The sequence below is a fragment of the Mytilus trossulus genome, chromosome 2, assembly GCF_036588685.1.
Source record: "Mytilus trossulus isolate FHL-02 chromosome 2, PNRI_Mtr1.1.1.hap1, whole genome shotgun sequence".
NCBI classification, from domain to species: domain Eukaryota; kingdom Metazoa; phylum Mollusca; class Bivalvia; order Mytilida; family Mytilidae; genus Mytilus; species Mytilus trossulus.
The window spans coordinates 31,532,572-31,554,383 of NC_086374.1; the positions used below are offsets into that span (position 1 = coordinate 31,532,572).

Genomic DNA, 21,812 nt, shown 5'->3' on the forward strand with positions numbered 1-21,812 from the left:
ACTTTTTACTCCCTGGTACCATATCTGAGATCCCTACATATCCATGGATGTGTTATAATCAATTATTTGTAAAGACTCATCATTTGTACACACAATTTTCCATTTTTTTTATATTCCCTTAGATTATCCATTTGGCCTAAAAAAAGAAATGCTTACACTTTCCCTTTGGCCTAAATAGAAATGCTTACACTTTCCCTTTGGCCTTGATAGAAAAGAAAAGCTTATAATATCCCTTTGGCCTTGATAGAAATGCTTTAATACCGGTATGCAGCATCTCCTCGGTCAAGATAGAATTGCTAACAATATCCCTTTGGCATAGATAGAAATGCTTACACTATCTCTTTTGTCTAGAAAGAAATGCTTACACTTTCCCTTAGGCCTATACAGAAATACTAACACTATATCTTTGGCCTAGAGACAAATGCTAACACTATTTCTGTGGCCTAAATAGAAATGCTAACACTATTTCTTTGGCTTAGATAGAAATGCTAGAATTTTTTTGGCCTATATAGAATTGCTAACACTATCTCTTTGGCCTAGATAGAATTGCTTACACTATCTCTTTGGCCTAAATAGAAATGCTTACATTGTCCTTTTAGGCTAGATAGAAATGCTAACACTATCCCTTTGGCCTAGAAAGGATTACTAAAGCATTAAAACCACAAGCATACTTCATAAATTCTGAGTTTCAAGATTGTGGTAGTTATGTGGATAATTCGATCATCAAAATTAAAAGTTTTCTCTAAGTTGCCATATGATTGAGTGGACAGCTAGATTAATATCTTTAACATGGACTTTTGCATTAACAAGTAAGACACAAGTTTCTCACTCTGACGGCAGGCTCCAGAAAACTTCCTCCTAATGTAATGTAGCAATAAAAAATCAAATTAATGCACTGCATAAGATGTACAATCATTAAGTAATATACATCTTAGTTTACATTGGAAATCTTGTTTTACTTCTGTAAAAATCTAATTGAATACTATAATTTTGTGTGACTGCACACTTTGATGTCTTCTAACAAATGTTTTATGTAATAACAACTGCACCTTGAGTTCACATATATTATGAATAAAAATGTTCAATTCATATATATTCAACGTGGGAGGCTGTTCTTACTGCTGATTTATGAAGTCATGAACTATAATTTCCATCAAAACACACTTGGTAAGCAACATGTAAACATAAATTCTGATGTAAAAAAACACTATAAATTTCTTGGTAGCAGGTGTTATTCATAAAATTATTTTCAACACCATTCAGAAAAATAAACGCTTCATTCTGAAAGTTGTGAAAAACTATTATGGCTTTTATAGTTCTCAGAAAATGAAAATAAATTCCTAAAGGATTATTATACAAAAAATGAAATGTGGATCAAATTTAATTTAGCTAGCTATAAAACCAGGTTTAATTCACCATTTTCTACATAAGGAAATGCCTGTACAAAGGCAGGAATCTGACAGTTGTTTTCTACTTTGAAATTTCCTTGGAGATTTGTATTTTTGTTATTCTACTTTAGTTAAAGGATCTAATCCTAAATTCTTAGGAAAGAACTCTCTATTCATCAGTCTTAAAAATTATCCTGTTGACAAAGACTTGTGCCTTTTTCATCCTAATCTTTTTGAATGTTTCTTTAATCAAAAGGATTGAAATAAACTAATAAGGAAATAATATTGTAACTGATTTGAAACAAAGAAAGAATCAATACAAAATCTTATCAGGCCTGCCAAATCATTTAAGAAATCATTGAATTCTGCCAAACTATTCCAGTTCAATACACATGGAGCAACATAATTGGTAAAAATCTTCAATAAATCTTTCATCAAATTAATCACCATTATGTAATATTGCAGTTTCATGTACTTGGCAAGGCAACATCAAAACTTGTGATGTTTCCAACTTAAAAAATTTAAATGCATTTGCAGTCATTGATTTTGAAAATTTGAAGCTGGACAAGGCTAAGTGAGGGTCAAGAATAACTTGGAATTAAGTTAAATTACAATATTAGAAGGAATCAAATGCCATTTTAGAGAGAAAAAAACAACAGTTTATCAGTTTAATTGGAGTGTATCTTTTTGAACATTATATCAAATATCTGATACATGTTGACCTGCATGACCAACATAGGGGACAACATATTATAAATAGACACATGACCAACATAGGGGACAACATATTATAAATAGACATATGACCAACATAGGGGACAACATATTATAAATAGACACATGACCAACATAGGGGACAACATATTATAAATAGACACATGACCAACATAGGGGACAACATATTATAAATAGACACATGACCAACATAGGGGACAACATATTATAAATAGACACATGACCAACATAGGGGACAACATATTATAAATAGACAAACACCTAGGTAAAACACAGTGTGGTCCATTATATTATTCATTGAAAGAAAAAAGATAGAAATTAAAAGTGATTGGGTATAGTTACATTCCTTCATTTCTCATTAAAAGATACATGTTGTATGTTTCATTCTTTTTCCATTAAAATGTAATTTAAATAAAGTGTGGGTTAATTTAATCTATTTCAATCAGTAATCTAATTTTTGAAGAAGGTACCGTACTCAAATTCTTTACAGGTGAAATACAACAATCATGAACGACTTTAAACAAATTACATATCAATGAGACAGCAATCCCATAACTCAATAAAAGTAGAAAAAACATTCAGATGGCAACATACAGTCATAACAATCGACAAGTGTCCTGTCATATTTTAAGTTTTTAACCATCTCAACAGCCTAGATGAATTCATGGTAGTGACTGTTCTCCTTGAGTGCGGGAGGTTGTAGGATTGAACAATTGTCGGGTCAAACATCTTGTCCTGAATTAATATGCTGCTGGAGTGTTAAGCAGCCATCCATCATATAACATCCAGACATAAGGTGAAAAATATTACAGACTAACACAGATTTGCCTTCAACTGCAAGTTGTTTGATTATAAACAAAAACAACAATAAGATGTAACAAATTACTGCCATTGACAATACCTGACTTAGGATAGGCTAAATACATCTACCATGTGGTGAAGTAACACCACTCAGTTTAATCTGTTTGTTTATAAATTACCTTGGCCTGGAAATGAATTCCATGTTGGAAAGCTTCGTCGTTGTGTAACGGAATTCTGGTGTCGTAACCATCCTCAGACACCAAATCATAAGGTTTCTTAGACAACATCTTCATTTTATTTGTCCGCCTCTTTTATTATAGGATTGCCATACTGTTGTTCTCTGTCTTTTCTTTACTGCCTTTTAACTTCATTTCAACTTTAATTAGTGACTTTGTTTCAGACTTATTGTTCATTGCAGGACTTTTTCCAGCTTCCTGAAATAAAGTAATTAAATTCAGATGAAGTACAGATTCTACAATTGATTTTCGTGACAATTTTAAGCCTACATTAATTTTACAGCTTTTAAAAAAAACACCATACTGTTACAGTACAGAGGTGTGAAATTAAAGTTAAATTAATATAGATTTTAAAAGTAATAGAAATTGATTACATATTTAGTAAATACTTTCTGAAAGCATTTGTGAACCTTCCTACTGGACTAAGGAGGAATTACGCAACAAGAGTAATGATGTAAGGAAGATTTCTGAACAATAGTAAGATAATGAACAGCAACACTTTTACATGTATTCAATTTTAAACTTTACTCGACATATTTACTGAAAAGTGACCCATCTTATTTAGTAACAGTTACTGCATATTGTAAATTTCCCATGAGTGAATAAAAATTTTGAAATAGCATTTTTAATTTGAAGAAATTTAAACTTCCATTTTAATAAAAAAAAAATAAAAAAAAATAATAATCAAAATCTCTTTTTTTCTTTAAAATACATCTATTGTAAAGTATCTTACTGTTAGGAGTAAATTGATAAATCATGTCTTAACATCTATCCCTCCAAACATGTAATAAATCTGGTGTGTTCAATAATTGCAGCTATTATGTTTAAGAATTAATTAATCATATATAAGTGCTTGCTACTGGTACGAAAAAACAAGTTATGATATAATTTTACACTATAAATGAATGTAATACTGAAATACAATATAATTGTACAACTACTTAATGTTATTAGTTATAAACAATGTCAGTTATTAAACAATAACTTAGAATTTCAGGAGCAACTTTTAATTCGAAGGGCATTTAGTGCTTAAATCAAGCAAAAATAGTTTTAGCTTTCATTCTCAAGAGACAAATAAATGGAAATATGTGATTAAAAACATACAAGATATATCCTATAACAAACAAGTTAAGTTGGGTGTATATAAAGTCTCAAACAATGAGGAGTCATTCAACAAAGTACAATATATCTATAATACTAAAATTACGAGGTCCAATTTGTCAGCCGTCATCACGTAAAAACGACGAATCAAAGAATTCAACTTTATATATAACTAATATAGTACAAAGGTGTAGATTAAAAATTACACCACTCCAGGCCCTTTTGTTTTCCACGTAATTAATATTGCCAATAATTAAAAAGTTCCGGGTCGAGTCCGATACCGATACCTATAGTATATTCATCTGTTACCTATTACCTTATCTGCATGTTCCGCATTTGACAGGCGCACCACCAAACGGTGTATTCAGGATATGCTATATACACGGGTCATAATCACAGGGTTGACACTACTAAATTGTCAAATTGTTACCTATTGTAGTATTCTAATCAGTAAGACTTTATAAGATAACAATACGAATACTAAAAATAAGGCGTATAGGTACAGTTTTCAATTTGTTAGCGGGCATGACGTAAAACAGCGAATCAAAGAATTCAACTTTTTTATAACTAATATAGGACAATGCTGTTGATTAAAAAAAATACTCCATCCCAGGACCTTTTGTTTTCCAAATAATTAATATTACCAATAATTGATAAGTTCCAGTTAGACAGGTTCAAACAGAAAGATTTGAAAGCAGAGAAAACTGTGATAACTATCTTATAATCGGCATGATTTTATCAGATAACAATACTAATACAAAAATAAGTCTTGCGCATAGTTATATACTTTAATTCAGTCACAGACCCGCGATATCACGGGTGTGTTCTAGTATAATGAATAAAGGGCTGCGCTTAAGCGCATGATACGCCCATTGCTCTTTTAATGAAAGTGTTAGTTATTGTCCCAAAATTGGAAAATCCTCCCTTTTTTAAGCATAAAAATTCATAACACGGAAATGTGAAATCTGAAATTTATAAAAATTGAAAGGAAGCTTACATCAATAGATATAAACAATTCACCAAAGCAGCTGCACCAAAGGTTCATGGACATTGGTGAAAGCCTTTATGAGTTATTGTCCGAAGTGTTAAAAATCCCCCTTTTTTATGAATAAAGCCCTATAAATCCAAAACTTTAAATCTGAAATTAAAAAAAAACGAAAGGGAGCTTACGTCAATAGATATAAACAATTCACCAAAGTTTCATGGAAATTGGTGAAAGTGTTTTTGAGTTATTGTCCGAAGTGTTGAAAATCCCCCCTTTTTTATGAATAAAGCCCCATAAATCCAAAACTTAAAATCTGAAATTAAAAAAAAATGAAAGGGAGCTTACGTCAATAGATATAAACAATTCACTCAAGTTTCATGGAAATTGGTGAAAGCATATTTGAGTTATTGGACGGAAGGACAGACGGACAACAGTATACCATAATAGGTCCCGTCTAAAAGACGGGCGTATAAAAATATAGTCAAAGTTGAACTATCACTCTTTCTGAAAATTTTCTTAAAACTAACAAAAACTTGGGTTACGGTCATAAAACTTTTGAGTACAATTTTCATAAACAAATCCATAAATCAATCAACAAAAAAACTTGATTTGGTGTTAAGAGCACAATTTTGTATTTCAATAGAACTGACCTAAAGCGGCTACAGGTCTTTTAATATGCAAATCATTAGCTATTACTATTCATTTACTTCGGCATTTCTGCAAAATTCATAAAAATAAAGCATAGCATACTCATATAAAGCTTTAACCAAATTTCAGAAAGCTCGGATAAATTGTGGACCCTGATAATAAATCTACCAACATTTTTTTTTAATAAAGGATGGGCAAACAGGACGTAGCTAGTATGACCCTCCTTTGAAACAGGGGTTAAATAATCTTTCCACAATGAAAAATGCATTAGTTGAGTATGTAAAAAGTGCACCATAACACAAATGTGCAAAAACATTTAAAAAAATAACCATAGGGTAAAACACTTTAGCAAACATAAATAACTGCCATATCACATCATAACCACTTCTTCATGTTCAGGATTAAAATTTTAAAATCTGAGCAATGCAAAATCAATGTCCATGGGACACAGATGCCCTAGCTTGAAAATATTATATATAAGCAAGCCCATAGCCATGAATTCCCAAGGGGGGGGGGGGGGTATTTGGACTCGTGAACTCAACTTTAACAGTCACAATTCAAACAGAACCTTGACTTTAACAGTGCTTATTTGTTTTCAAGGGGGGGTCGTCGGAACCCCCTGAACCCCCTCTGGCTATGGGTATGATAAGGGTCAATGTACTAGTCAAAGTCATTGACATTTAGTGTTCTTTGAAACTGAATAACGTATTAAGTTTCTGTATGTTGTTATTAGATTGCTGGTCTTTACAGTGCTCTCACTGTTCAATAACAAACAACAGTCATTTTTGTACAAGTTTTGTTCTTCCTTTCCACCAAAATTTGAATTTGATATAATAATTAGGTGGTAATAAGGATTGTGTATAAATTCCATAACGTTTGGTATGATAAAGTGAGGAAAATGGCAAATTCACCAATTTCTATAGTTTCAACAAAAGATTTAGAAAAAATTGTCAGTGAATGGCAGTTTTTAAAAAGTCTTAAGACTGACTACATATAAAGCCATATAACTTAATTTATAGCTTGCTGATCATTCTTGTATTTTACAGTTTTACTTCATTTATCTTATCATTTTTTATGTGTTATGAAACAGCAAGAATTGCAAAATTCATATCAAATTGGTGTTTCTGGAGGAATGAAGATTCACTGCCAACTTTTAGTTGTCTAAAAATTAACAACATTGCACAGATAACTTTTGAACCAAAGCTCATGAATCCAATAAAAAACAAAAAACTTGGAATTTTAAATTCAGTTAAATGACAAAAACTAATCTGTACAATAAATACATCATGATCAAACAAAACAGCTGGATACATCAAGTACCAAAACAATGATAAATTTATGTTGCAGTAAATATAGAACAAATTGTATAATTGATGCTGATGTATCAAAAGATAAGAATGTAATGGAATTTTCTGTGAAATGGAATTATTCATTTATTTTCTGTGAAATTAAGATAAGATTTATTGGTAGAGAAAATTCTATCAAACATTTATAGAATACATTTCTTAACAACGTTATGACAAATAAGATTGCATTTACATTTTGTTTCTCTTTTTTCTTTTTGTCTGACTTTGCTCATTTGCATTATAAGAATTCAGTCTCATTTGAATGTCAAATTTAAAAGAAAAAATCTCCTATTTCATTGTTCACTGAAATATCATATTTTCATGATTAATCTGTTACAAAAAAAAAAAGACAATAATGTTTAGTAACTCTATTTGAATATTTTGTATAGAAACAAAAAAAGAAAACATTCAAAACATGTATATCAATTTAGCCCAAGCTGTGTTGTGTTTTGATTATATTTCATTTTGTATTTTCTCTGGCCAGAATCAGAAGTTCTGATGGTATTAAATGCAGATTCAGATTCAGATTCAATATTTTATTATAGTCTCACCACATGGTATTAAATGCACCAATAAATGGAATTCAATTGCGCAACATTTCTTTTTACCTATATCAGGTATATTATACATGCAACATGTTCTATAACTATAACCTATAAACGTTAGATTGAACTGAACCCTCATCAAAATTCAGAAAAACTCATCAATAAATAAATTGTATTGTACAAAAATTGAATACAATAATGTTTTATAATGTATAAAAGATGTCTATTAGAGGGAAACTTTTCATTGTTGTAAAAGATCACAAATTCTGTCTGGCATTTTTTAGGTTTTTTAATTCAGTCTATCAAACTCCACCAGGTGGTAAACTGCCCGTTCTGCCAAGGTCATATAAAGGAGGAGTGATTTCAATCATTGTAGAAGATATATTTAGTCCATAATTAAAAATAGATAAAATGATCAAATTGGTGCAATTGCATGATTGTTTAATTTACCCTATAGAAACCTATAGTTTTCAAATAAAATTAATAAAGCAGAAGTATAACTGGCACTAACAAATTCCTTTTTAAAGCAAATAGATATTGTCTTTTCTCTCAGTAAATTGTTGACCCTTTCTTAAAACAATTTTTATTGACAAAATACTATTTAACTGTGACATTAGCATTTCAAAAAAGGTCGGTAGGCATTTCAATTTTCAAAGCAGATTTTTTATCTAGGAAAATTTGTGAAATGTTTTAAAACAAGAAATATCAGATTTATGAATTTTTGCAGCATCTCTAGATAGCATCTTGTCGTATGCAATCTGTATAGATTGAATGTCTATTCCCATTTTCTATCTCATTTTTTTTTTTTACGTCTATACAAATATCTACTGAATTTTGCATCATTTGATTGCTTCATTTGACTAAGGATTGTATAAATCCCTTATTTTATTTTCACTCTCAATTTTTGTTTTTAGCAAGAATAGTAAAATAGTATCAGAGTGGAGTAGCATTATTGTGGAATAAAAATAGAACATGGTATTTTCAGTGTAAACAATAAAAAATCCAAATCCTGAACATAGTGCCTGAGATGTAAACATTCCCAGAGGTACTGTTCACACTATCAGATACTAATTAGATTACTTAATTGTCATTGACATGATAATTGGGTTAGAGGTAGCTGTTATTTAACTACAATGTATTGATTTTAGAAGCATGGAAGAAAGCAAATTAAACATGGCACATTAAAATTAAAGGTGGCCGAGGAAAATTCCAACATGGAACCTAGAGCATGGAACACTGCCAGTCTCTACAATAGATCATGGTGCTAAGCTACAAATCTTTGAACGTCTCAAGGCTCTTTCAAGCTTACATATACATATCATATCTTTACACTCAATTGGTTTGTTTTTTATTACTAGTACCGGTAACTGAATCAAAATTTCCTTTAATTTTTTTCAAATGATTTACAATGTAATGAATGTAGGAGGAGTATAATTCTTTCTTTGATTCTAGACAAAAAGAAAAATTTAAACAATGTTGTTTATAATAGATTGATGTAAAATGTTTTATTAAAAATACCAAAATAGCATAATAATAGATCTTACAATTCTTATTTTAAAACTATATATGGTGAACCCAACACCTAAAGTGATGATTGAGCAGTTATTGAGGGCAATTCATGAGTGGATATCTATGGTTTTCAGCAAATTGCACATTTTTTTCATGTGTTCCTACTGCCTGATATTTTTTTTAGATCATGGACATGACAGTTGACTACTTGAAAAATTTAGGCTATGATGACATTTATCAGTGAAGCAAAGTCACCTGGTTGAGTCCATCCTCCTCAAATTATCAATAAAATACATCAGACTTTTTTCAAATTCATACAACCAAACAACTATCCAAAGTTTGTACATGTTCCGGACCATATGAGTATTTGGACCATACGCGTATGGTCATGACCATATGGGTATATACTCATATGGTCCGACCGTACGCGTATGGTCGGGGTAATTAACACTGTGTTACAGTTTACTTTAAATATGTCTCAACTCTTCATATGGTATGACTGTTCATTAAAAAGACGCTATCATATAAGTAACTTTATATTTATTCATATAATCATAACAAAGAGATTACCTAAAAAAAATTAGAGTTTCAAATAGTTAAATTTATTTACTTGTCAAAACTATAATAAACACATTTTATACAAATGTTCATTGCCGATGGTCATTACCGATGGTTATTACCTATTTGTTATAACGAGTGAATGGCAATATGTCGACTTAATATTTCAAAAAAAATCTTATAAATGAACTGTTACACAAGAAGTCAACTGAAAGTAACACATTTTATATAAGTTGTCTTGTGAATATGGTGTATTGCATTCGTGTTACGATATTTGAGATCTAGAGCTTCTTACAACATCGTAAATATATCGGAATGGCCCAAAACCTCGGTATCACTGTACGCAGCTGCAAAAAGGCTAACTTTTCATTCGCAAGCAAAAGATGTAAATGAAAGGGATCGTGCACAACAAGGACTAGTAAATGAAAAAAAGCTATGATACCGTTTGGAAGTAACTGTCACCCCAAGCCTACATGTAAGAATGTAATTAGCGATGAAAACTAAGTAGGGCATCAATATTTTATTTTTACGTAGTCTTTGAATTATAGAATTAATACATTGTCATGTAACCATCATTGCTTTTTAAGATAGTTTTTGTATTGATACGTTTATAATGTAATTTGAAAAAAAATACCTATATGGTCCAAATACTCATATGGTCCGGCCCGTTAATAACCAAACGAGTATTATACTCATATGGCCCGACCATATGCGTATGGTCGGACCATATGAGTATACGCATATGGTCATGACCATATGCGTATGGTCCAAATACTCATATGGTCCGGAACATACACATAAAAGTAGTTTTGCTTACATTACAATTTCATTTTTAATAATTTCATATTCTAAACCATAAAACATACAGCAAAGACAAATTGCTGATAAAAAAAATACCGTAATGGCATTTAATTTTTAATACGGACTTTACCAGCTCGCCTTAGCAGGCTACCTTGATATTCTTGGTTATAAAGTCAGTATCAAAAACAAAAATGCCATTACTCTGCATGTATTCACAGTAAATTGTCTTTGAAAAAGTAAGGAAACTATCAACTATTAAGACAACAACACAATTATTTTGATAGATTTCAATGTTACCAAACTGTTATACAAGTCTATTAATGATGTATTTCTGTTTATTTTTTTGTGTTTGGGTTGCTGTCTCATTTTCTTAAATTTATTATTAAATGTAAATTTAGGATTTAGGTCGTGATTAATAGACATTTATGGAAAATATAATAGAAACACATAAAAATTCACCGCTATTTACAAAATTTAACTCCAATGTTTCAAACTCAAAACAACATGAATGACTGTTGCCATGCATGTATAACACTTATTTAAAAACAAGGAAATAAATTAACCAAGACATGTAATAAACTGCATTCTATATGCATTGTGTAAATAAACTACACATGTCAGTGATAATAATACTGTCAAAAACAATAAGAATTACTCTGTATTTACAATTTGCAGTAAAACTTTTGTGTACCTGCCAAAATTTAATGCAATGTTCACTAATTAGTGTAACATATGTAACACTACACTGAAAAACACACAAAATTACACCATTAAAAAGTGGTTTACCAGTACATCTGTTCAGGTGGGTGATTGCCAAGTCACACGTTTTCACATCTAATTTGTTTTTTCCTGCATCATCACGCTTAATCTTGTTTGTGGTAAACTCAAACGGTATCTAAAAAAAAACAAAAAATAACATAATCCAAGTTTTTAACTAAATGAACTTCACTAAATGACAAAACCGTTCATTTATTTTCATCTCCTGACATTTTAACATTTGCAAATATTTTTTTCTGCGTTTTTCAGAAGACATTTCATTTCTAGGTATTTGGTCAAAAGCTAAATGTCAAAGTATTCTCCCATGAACATATAAAGACAATTTCTAAATATCAACAAAAGTAAAGACAAATTAATTACAAACAAATAATGTGCAACTCAAGTATAAACTTACTGTCAATGAAAATATTCCATTTCTATACTTTTCATTCACAGCTGATTTTAGTAGCAGCAAGATGTTTTGAAATATTACAAAAAGTAATGATTATATTCCAATTCTTTTGTATATGAAAACTTTTGATGTGGTAAATCATAATAGCACATCAAACACGAAATTTACTTCACTGCAGGAGAGATGCGTTTGATATATGCATTATCACTCTCTCTCATACAGCTTGAAAAAAAAGGCTGTGGAAAAGATTTTACGATCCATATCATCAAATGCCTGAAAATCAAAGTCACAACCTGAAGTCAATTTAGGAACAAGTGTGTATTACAAAAAACTGTAAAACTGCCAATAGTGATCTGTACTGATCTGTACTGGAGTAATCAAAGATCTTATGAAAACACAATCCTATGGTACTATACTGCCTCTGCATTCAATTATTGACTTTGTTAACAAGATTCTATTTGCCAATCAAATTTCTGTCATGGAATGTTGGTACTGGTCACTTAATTGTTTTTTGTTTTATTTATTTTCCAATAAGCTTGCTATGAAATAAAACAATATCGTGTAATTGGTTTGGAGTAAAGATCTTTAAATATAAGATTTCGTTATCTTTGCCTCAAATACACAATATTTGGAAATGCGAAAGGAAAACCTATAAATAATGTTTGCAATATATTTGAATTGTCATTTTACTATTAATTCTATTTTTTTATGAGAACTGTGTCAAATTATAGCTGATGATTTCATCAAATTTCATTATCATAATGGTAAATTTGCTGCCAAACCTAATAAAGACAGACAGTAAAATAAACTGTCAAACTTATACATGTATAACTATTCTACTGTGTGTGTGTTAAAAAAGAAACATATCTTAATCCCAATCCCTCCATGTGCCCTGTATTCCACAAGGAATGAAGAGAACTAAGTCAAAGTCCTCAACGGGGATTTGACACTAAGGTTTCAAATAAGAATATTTTGTGTGTTTACTCATTAAATTGTTTAAATGCAATTTCAAGAATTAAGCGTTAGTAGGAACCCACCATCTTTAATATATATTAATATTTTTGAATTCAAAATTACAAAATTTTAATAAGGCATGAGAATTTCCAGAAATTCAATTCAAAGTATTTTTCTACATCACCGATTACAGATTGAAAAAAATATGACTTCTAATTTCAAAATTTTTGATTCAAGATAATAATTTTGGATTATTTTTATCAATATTTTATAGTGATTAAACCATTGGTTGAATGTTTATGAAATTGGTATAATTACTGCAATAAAAGGTAAAATGTGATTCCTATTGGTATTTCTACACAAGATTTTTTTTTAAGTTTAGAAAAGGGTACAGTTTTTATTTTTATAAAAAATAGTCTATGTTATAATCAAATTCGATTTTCTTTTCACTCAAATGAGTAAACAAAATAAGCTCTTCTGAGATATCTTGAAATCATGAGGTGTTAAATTATCAATGTTGTTAGTGAGTGTTGCTTCTTCTGGTCGTGGATGATTGAAAACTTGTTCATTAATTAAAGTAATTTGATTAATGTAGCAGTTATGTAAAATTCCATGATAAAAGACAACTGTTGCAAGGACCATATGACAGTCATGCAACCAATTGTTGAAATTTACTACATATTTGTGCATTATTTTATTAGTTTTTCACAGTTGTATAGTGTGTATGAGTCAGCATCAGAGGAATATTTTGCTTCATACAGCTGACAATGGTCAAAATCACAATCAAAAATGGTAATTCTCCTATCCCTTGATGAGATCTGGTGTAAAACCACATCCATCTTGTAAAATAAATGAGAAGATTAAAGAAATTGGTGATTTGAGGTTTATGGTCTCCTGGCCACAATTCTCCATGGAAAATTAATAGCTTTAATTTTGTGAATAAAATGGTAAAAGATTCCATCTCACAATAGAAAATCTCTGAAGATAACCATATTAGATGAATAACATTGAATGAACTCATCTTCTTTAGGAATTCACAGGAATTAACAACACACTTGATGCATCTTTTCTTCTTTTGGTAAAAAAAAAACTTATTGAGAAAATCTCTGTTGTAGCAAAGACATATTACATTAAATTTTTTTTTTGGAAATCACCTTTATGTACATGACCTGTGTAACCCGTATGTACATGACCTGTGTAACCCGTAATTACATTTCCAAAATTAAGAATTAAGCTATTAGTTTTAGCACCAATTCTTCATCTTTGTTTTCTTGTGTAAAAAGTGCTTATTCAGAAAATCTCTGTTGTAGTGAAAAAACAGATTACATAATAAAAGGTTTTTCAGCAATCACCTTTTATGCATCTGCAACATAATAAATAACCACTAGTGCCAGACAATTAAAATTTTATTTTGACTAGTTAGTTTAAGAAAACTTTTGTTGACAGTCTATAGATAAATGTTTGAATATTGGTCTTCAGACTAGTTGTCAGAAAATATTTTGTTGCAGACTGTTTATGTACACGAATAATTACATTTTCTAAAACTAAGAAGCTGTGGGTTTTAACACTAATTCTTCATCTTTTTACATACAAAGTTCTTATATGTAGAAAATCTCTGTTGTAGCAAATACATATTACATTAAAAAAAAAGTTTTTTCGGGAGCAATCACCTTTATATATGTACATGACTAATTACATTTCCAAAATAAAGAAGCTCTTGGTTTTAGCAGTAATTCTCTGTGGACAGCCTGATTCCTATAATCAATCAACCTTGCTAATTATTGAACCTGACACCCTTCAAACAATATGATAAACTTGCATGAACATCTATTGTGTATTGCTGTACTTAAAACCAACAATAAACAATAACCAATGATAGCACTTGTGCAGACTTGTCAATCATACTACATAACTCAATTTTTCTGTCAGGAACCTGGGAATTCCTATGGACATAAGATTGCTCATTGATAGTCAGACTATATTCCATAGGGATGAAATAGTCAGAACCTTTTATAAAAACTGAGAAAATAGAGGCTCTGTTGATCACACACCAAGCACTAATAGCTGCCATGTCTTAAATGGTCAAGAATATTCATATTTGCAATGAAACTGCAGATAATTTTCCTTCTTGAGGGGGAACCCAACACTTTCATTAAAATAAATTTGGCCCTTTAATTTTAATAAAATTTTGACAAAATGTTTACCATGACAAAAATATAAATATTTCAAAGAAATTGAACCACAGAGTTATTATTTCACTGGATATATAGCAGTTTGACACACAGCAGTTTATATCATTTTGAAACTTAATTTCTCTTCACTAATAATGTGTGATCAAGACTTTAATCTGGTTTTAAAGAGTTAACTCCCTTAGGTGTTATATGTACCCCCTTAATAGCAATATTTGATCACATAGTGCTAATAAAACAGTTCTTGTTTTTATAAGATCCTGCTCAGAGCCAACATATCAAATTTGCAATCAATATAAACAAAGAGGACACCATTACATATTTTTACATGTAGACTACAATTTAAAATCCAAACCATTATTGCAACATTTGAAGTTGATCTGAATTCAAGTAACAAAACTAAGCAAGTACCTCATCAACAACCTTCTTAGCATATGTGTTCTTACATTTCCTTAATCTGTGTATTTTTTTTTAATAGTTCTTATTAGCTACAAAAACCAAAGTCTATTTATATCTAAATTGTTTGCAAGCTTCATTGTAAAGACTCATATTTAAACCCTGCTTAATAAGCTCAAACCTTAATTTGGCATAGATTTTAGAAAATCAAAGACATAAAGGACATTTTTCAAGCTGATATGAACATAAATACATGGTTAAACAGACTACCAAAATGATTATAATTTGGAAGGAAAAATGATCTGGCTTTTAGCATCTACAGACTGGTAATAAAGCCAAAATGTTTCGTTCTTTGATGCAAATAAATTTACACAATTTTGTTTTGGACAATCTATTTTTACAGAATTAGGGCCTTTTCATATGAAATTTGTACTAATGTCCCCACATTTTGACTGTGAGAGGTGCTGATATTTAGTTCATCAATGTATAATGGTATTTTACAGATAAGTTTGTTTCATTCCGGATGACCTGCATTTCAAAGAAATAAGTAGTCCTTTCTCCATTCTAATGGCAGGAAAATTTGTGATATTCTGAAATATCTAGTACATTTTCAGTGCAAACATGCCAAATAAAATACATATTTTAAGCAAATTGCCCATTTTACTGCATGTTTCGGATTCAAAGTTAACAAAGCCAACTGAGAATCTAGGTGATAACTGTCTGTCTGATGTTGTTTTTCTTCATGCTAAAGCAGCTGTTTTAATCTGGTTTTAATATCAAACTCCACCTTGTTTTATCTCAAGGATTATTTTTATACTCACTGTTGGTCTCTAAAGAGACCTATTCTTCTGTTAATATCATCAAATTAAAACACATTTATCAAATTCCCTAACATTTGTGAGTCATTTGTTTAATTAATGCAATATCTCAGCATTTTGCAGTTCCTAACCATTTTTTCCATAGCCAGGGATTTCTAATTGGACAATGTTATTGGTAGATTTCAATCACTGATAATAAAGTGATTGACTAACCGGGAAAATTTATGTTTCCTTTAGGGATTTCTATCAGTTTAATCTACTGAACTTTCTATGCTATTGCAACTCTTTTTTTATATATATTGCAGCAACAAGTTGAGGTTACAAGTCAATTGCCATTATACATAATCTACCCTTATCATCAAAGTTATTCTTGTTTTATTCTTATCAATTAGATTGATTATCATAGCCTGGTATAAGAAATTAAAATCAATGAGGGGTATTACTTATTACCAGACACTCATTTTCAGAGTAATGTAGTATCAAAAAAGAAAATATAGGCTATAAAGAGCCTGTGTAGCGCACTTTGGTCTTTGTGCTTATTAAACTAAGGACACAGATGAATTCATGACAACATTGTGTTTTGGTGATGGTGATGTGGTTGAAGGTCTTACTTAACTTAATGTTCTAGCTACTTTCAATTACCTCTATCTACAATGAACTTGGTCCATTAGTAACAGAGTAAAATTTACAAAAATTTACAAAATTTATGAAAATTGTTAAAAATTTACTGTAAAGGGCAATAAATCCATAAGGGGTCAACTGACAATTTTGGTCATGTAGACCTATTTGTAAATTTTTATGATGCTGAACATTATTGCTATTTACAGTTTATCTCTATCTATAAAAATATTCAAGATAACCAAAAACAGTAATATTTCCATAAAAATTACCAATTCAGGGGCAGCAATCCAACAACCAGTTGTCCGATTCGTCTGAAAATTTAAAGGGCAGATAAATTTAGACTTGATTAACAATTTAACCCTTGTTCAGATTTGCTCTAAAAGCTTTGGTTTCAGAGTTATAAGCAAAAATCTACATTTTACCCCTATGGTTCATTTTAAGCCATAGCGGCCATCTTAGTGTTTTTATAAACTAGATACCCACTTTGGTTAAATTTGGCCCAGTAGTTTCAAAAGAAGATTGTTGTAAAAGTTTACAGACGCAGGACGCCAAGTGGTGAGAAAAGCACACTTGGGCCAGGTGGGCTAAAAAGTCATATCCAAATACACTGCATACAGTCTGCCGTTATAGAAGTTTTAAATCATCAGCCAGAATATCAACACAAATGAATAATTTCATGAGATAGATAATATCCCTAAAATCCCTTAATTTTAGTCATTCTAATAAATTATAATATAAGTGATTTTAAAATTTGTTTATGTGACAAATTATAAAAAAAAAACAGATTAATTTTGTAATCTTATTATTAAGATTAATTGATGCATCTAATTGCATTTTGTATATTGAGGTTAAATTGCAAATCAATATTGTAATTTGTTCATGCTTAATCAAACATTGCTTGACACATCTTTTTTATGTGAGCAATATTGCCTCTGATTATCTTTTCTCAGTTTTCTACATTGCTGTACACTGAATCTCAGGATTATCTTGACGGATTTATAAAGTATTAAATAAATATAAAGCATGACTGGAAAAAAAGTTCTGTGCGGTACATTTGGCCAGAGACATATATACACATGTGTATATATGTCTCTGATTTGGCAGATGTTAAATAATATGAAAAAAAAATATTTTTTAACTTGAAAATCAAGTTTGCAATAATGCAAACTGATTTTTTACTTGTCAATTTGATCCCATGAAAATGAATCTTTAACAAATATTAAATCATTAATATGCCTCTAAAATCATATTAGATTAAAAAGCTCCTTGCCACAAAGGAAATTCAACCTTTTCTTGACTGGTATTTTTTCCACATCCCTTTCTGAGCATAATATATCTGTTCAAATAAAAGTATTGGATATCTATCGTTAATCATATAAATTTCCATGAATTACTGTAAAAACATTATTTGTTTACACAACAAGATACTGAAAACAAATTATATCCCACTCATTATCAAACATTGATAATAAATTCCATTCTCAGCCGGTATGATAAAATTTAAAAAACAAGATGATTAATTGATAAATTGATTTATTGTATTTTGAAGCAGTTTCTGGAAAATATTTTTAAATGTGATGAGAGGCAGTACATTTGTACAAGAGTGCACACGCTAAATTGTCTTGCCTGCTTTGCTGACCATTGATTTATGTTGAAAGTATGACAAGCAATTTTACTATCTTCTCAAATTTAAAGATATCTTATATAAGATATGTCATTTAATATCTTATATAAGAGATATCTTATTTATTATATAAGATATCTCATATAGTTTATTAGATATCTAATAAAGTATATGAGATATCTTATAATTATTTTTCATATAAGATATTGTATTTAATTTACAAGATATCTTATATAATTTACAAGATATCTTCTAAGTTTATAAGATATCTTCTAAAGTTTCTAAAATATCTCAAATAGTTTGTAAGATAGGAAAATCAAAATTCCAAATGATATTGTTTTTTAAGTAGTCTGAGGGTAATTAGAAATCAACATCTTCATTTGGTAAGTGTCAGATGCATAACTTAGTAATTTCTCATGAAATGTTTTATCTTTCTTCACACTGGACAAAGTATGCAAAAGTTTTACAAATAAAAGATATGCCAATAACAAAGATATTTTTTCCAATGTTGAATATATATGTAAATTTAAGAATGTATTTATGCTGTGTTTTTGAAAACTTATAATACATGAAAGCAGTTGAAAATCTTATTTTTAGCAAGAAGCCCTTCTGCCATTCTGACATGCAAAATATGTAGGGCATTTGCACTAACTTTCTATAAAGTTTTTAAAAAAACCAGCAGTCATTCAATGATGAACAAAGGTATAATTAAGCAAAAGCCAGAGAATAAGATTTTGACATTTGACCTTTACAATCTACATGCTTTTTCTTTTGATGATGAAGATAACCATATACTTATCTAGAAAAAAGTTAATTTTGTATTTTTCTTTGTTTCTTTGAACAAGGTTGCTCATTTAATTATCAATTGTCTTATTTTTTGTTTTAAGTGTTATTTCCCTTGAATAAAGAAAATGTTGCTTGGTATTCCATATTGACACAACTTAGTAGGTTTTCTATATGAATGGGATTTGGAATAAATAAGCACACTCACCTGCAGAAAAAAGTATATTCACTGTACTTGGACTAAGGATTAAAAGAGTTTATTCTGTCTTTTGTTTTGGTACATATGTGATTTGATTTTTGAAAAAAACAGATATGCATTCCACTGTTGACCTCAGTAAATATCAGTTATTCAAAAGCCAAAAAAACACATATTTCCTTGTAAAAAAACGCTAATTGTATATCATTGAAATTTCATATTTCTTTTTTATTTGAAATATTCAATATCCAATAGTTTCAGTCGAAAAAAAAGATTTTCCCCAAGTGCATCATGAGTGATAAAATTGAGAATGGAAATGGGGAATGTGTCAAAGAGACAAAAACTCGACCATAGAAAAGATAACAGCAGAAGGTCATCAACTAGTCTTTAATGCAGCAATGTATATATGTGACATAAATTGTTAACAGTTTGTGAAAAATTAGAAATATTTTACCTTAAATAATTTTTGAAAACCACATTCTAACTTTTGAATAATTTTTTCAATGAGCAAGGGTGACGTCAAACATGAAATTTGAAAATGATGAAGAATATATATAATTATAATAAATGGAGCAGATATACATTTTTTTAATTTATATTTTCAAATATAATACATTTCATGCATTTAGAGCAAAATATACTTTAGATTAACTTAAACGGTTTGAAGTTTAAAAAATATACCTTTACATGGCTGTTTATTGAGGTTACTGGCTCTACTGTCGGTAGGCCAAACTGATTTGAAAACAAAAACATTTCTGTTCAAGTAGTTCTGACTTGTATTCAAACACTGATTACCAGAAAGATAAACTAGCAACCCCTCAAGAGAAACCCGGAATTATTTCTCAAAATTTTCTTTTTTCAGTAAGAAAATTCAAAGAAAAATTTTGTGTAGTTCAGCAGGTGTTGATGATATTTCAAAACCAAAGCATCTGATTGAGCAAAAATCTAGTTCAAATTAACCTTGAAATGAATTTCAAAAATGTATAACTAGCTCATCTATCCGACAGGTGTATAATACTGATTGATAATACTGATTATATCAGCATCCTAGAAACCATATAAAACAAGTAAAATAAAGTTTCAGGTCATTCTATTTTAAATTTTTAATTCTTACCTGAATAGTTTTTCAACCTTGTAGTAAGTCCAAAATAAATATTCAGTTCATACAGAAATTAGCATATTCCTTGAAACCTGAAAATTATCAAAAGTTGATAAGAAAAAATAGTGTATCCCTCAGATAAAGATAATACAGCTTTCCTCCCAAAGATTATTGATTAACATCTGTACTTGATGTATATTTTGTTTGTGAAATAGTTCTATTTGTTGCATTTCTATTTCATTATATAGGTTAATTTCCAAGCAATTATCTACACATAAATGACATGATGCTATAACATACAGTATTCTTAAGATTTTGAATTTTTATTTTCCAGTTAGAAGTGCTAAGTTGAACTAATATTTTGACTCTTTCTGGGAGAAACCTCATTTAAATGAAATTAATACCCTTGCAACATGCACATATGTCTTAAGAATATTGTCAACAATAACATGATTACAGAGGAGCATTGAAACATAAGTCAACTAAAAAATTGTCCTATGCTTGACAAATGTGGGTTTAAAGCTTAATAGAGCTTATTATCCTTATGTTATGTGCTTGTTTTGTAAACTATGCCACCTCAATTAGTATCTGAGATCTGATTTTTCAGATACATAAAACTGAGACCTAAAATAATTATCAGTGTTGAAATTTAAAAACTGAGTCAAAGCACGTCATTTAATCATGAATTTCTGTTCTCCACAACCCTTAAGTGAAAGGGAAAGCTATCTGTTTACATCCATGGAAATCTTAAATCAAAACTATTGACCCTGTTAAATATTTGTATTTCACAGGGGGACCATACCACAACAACTTAACATTATCCAATGTAAAATGAACAAGTGAAACTGCGAGCTACTGCTCACTGATGATAATCATACCGCCGCCACAAGTGGATAATATTAATAGTGTAAAAATATGCAAGTGTTCGGTAAACAGGAAGTTGTAGAGTGATGAATCTGAAAACGCATCACACGGTATAGCTGACTTACATAAATCCTGAAACCAAATTTCAGAAATCCTTGTATTGTAGTTCCTTAGAAAAATGTGACGAAAATTTTCAACTTGGCTATCGTGTGTAAAATCATACAAGTGTTCGGTAAACAGGAAGTTGTCAAGCGATCAATCTGAAAACAAATCACATGGTATAGCTGACTTAGATAAACCCTGAAACCAAATTTCAGAAATCCTTGTATTGTAGTTCCTGAGAAAAATGTGACGAAAAATATTCATAGAACGGACGGATGGACTGACTGACGGAAGGACAGACAGAGGTAAAACAGTATACCCCCCTTTTTTAAAACAGGGGTAAAG

General features: G+C 30.0%; 1 protein-coding gene across 5 annotated transcripts in view; it reads right to left on the reverse strand.

Moving 5' to 3' along the window:
* LOC134706998 (carboxyl-terminal PDZ ligand of neuronal nitric oxide synthase protein-like) overlaps nucleotides 1-21,812 on the reverse strand; it is an 84,330-nt gene that overhangs the window by 59,137 nt on the left and 3,381 nt on the right. For 2 of the 5 annotated variants that reach the window (XM_063566421.1, XM_063566420.1), the window contains 3 exons: nucleotides 20,517-20,593; nucleotides 11,440-11,548; nucleotides 3,104-3,358 (listed from right to left, as the gene is read on the reverse strand). In XM_063566421.1, the coding sequence (XP_063422491.1) occupies nucleotides 3,104-3,217 (114 nt within the window). In that variant the 5' untranslated portion in view covers nucleotides 3,218-3,358; nucleotides 11,440-11,548; nucleotides 20,517-20,593. Of the gene's footprint in view, nucleotides 1-3,103; nucleotides 3,359-3,893; nucleotides 3,959-11,439; nucleotides 11,549-11,824; nucleotides 12,323-20,516; nucleotides 20,594-21,812 lie in introns of those variants that run through there. The other 3 variants (XM_063566422.1, XM_063566423.1, XM_063566424.1) reach the window with 3 other exon arrangements.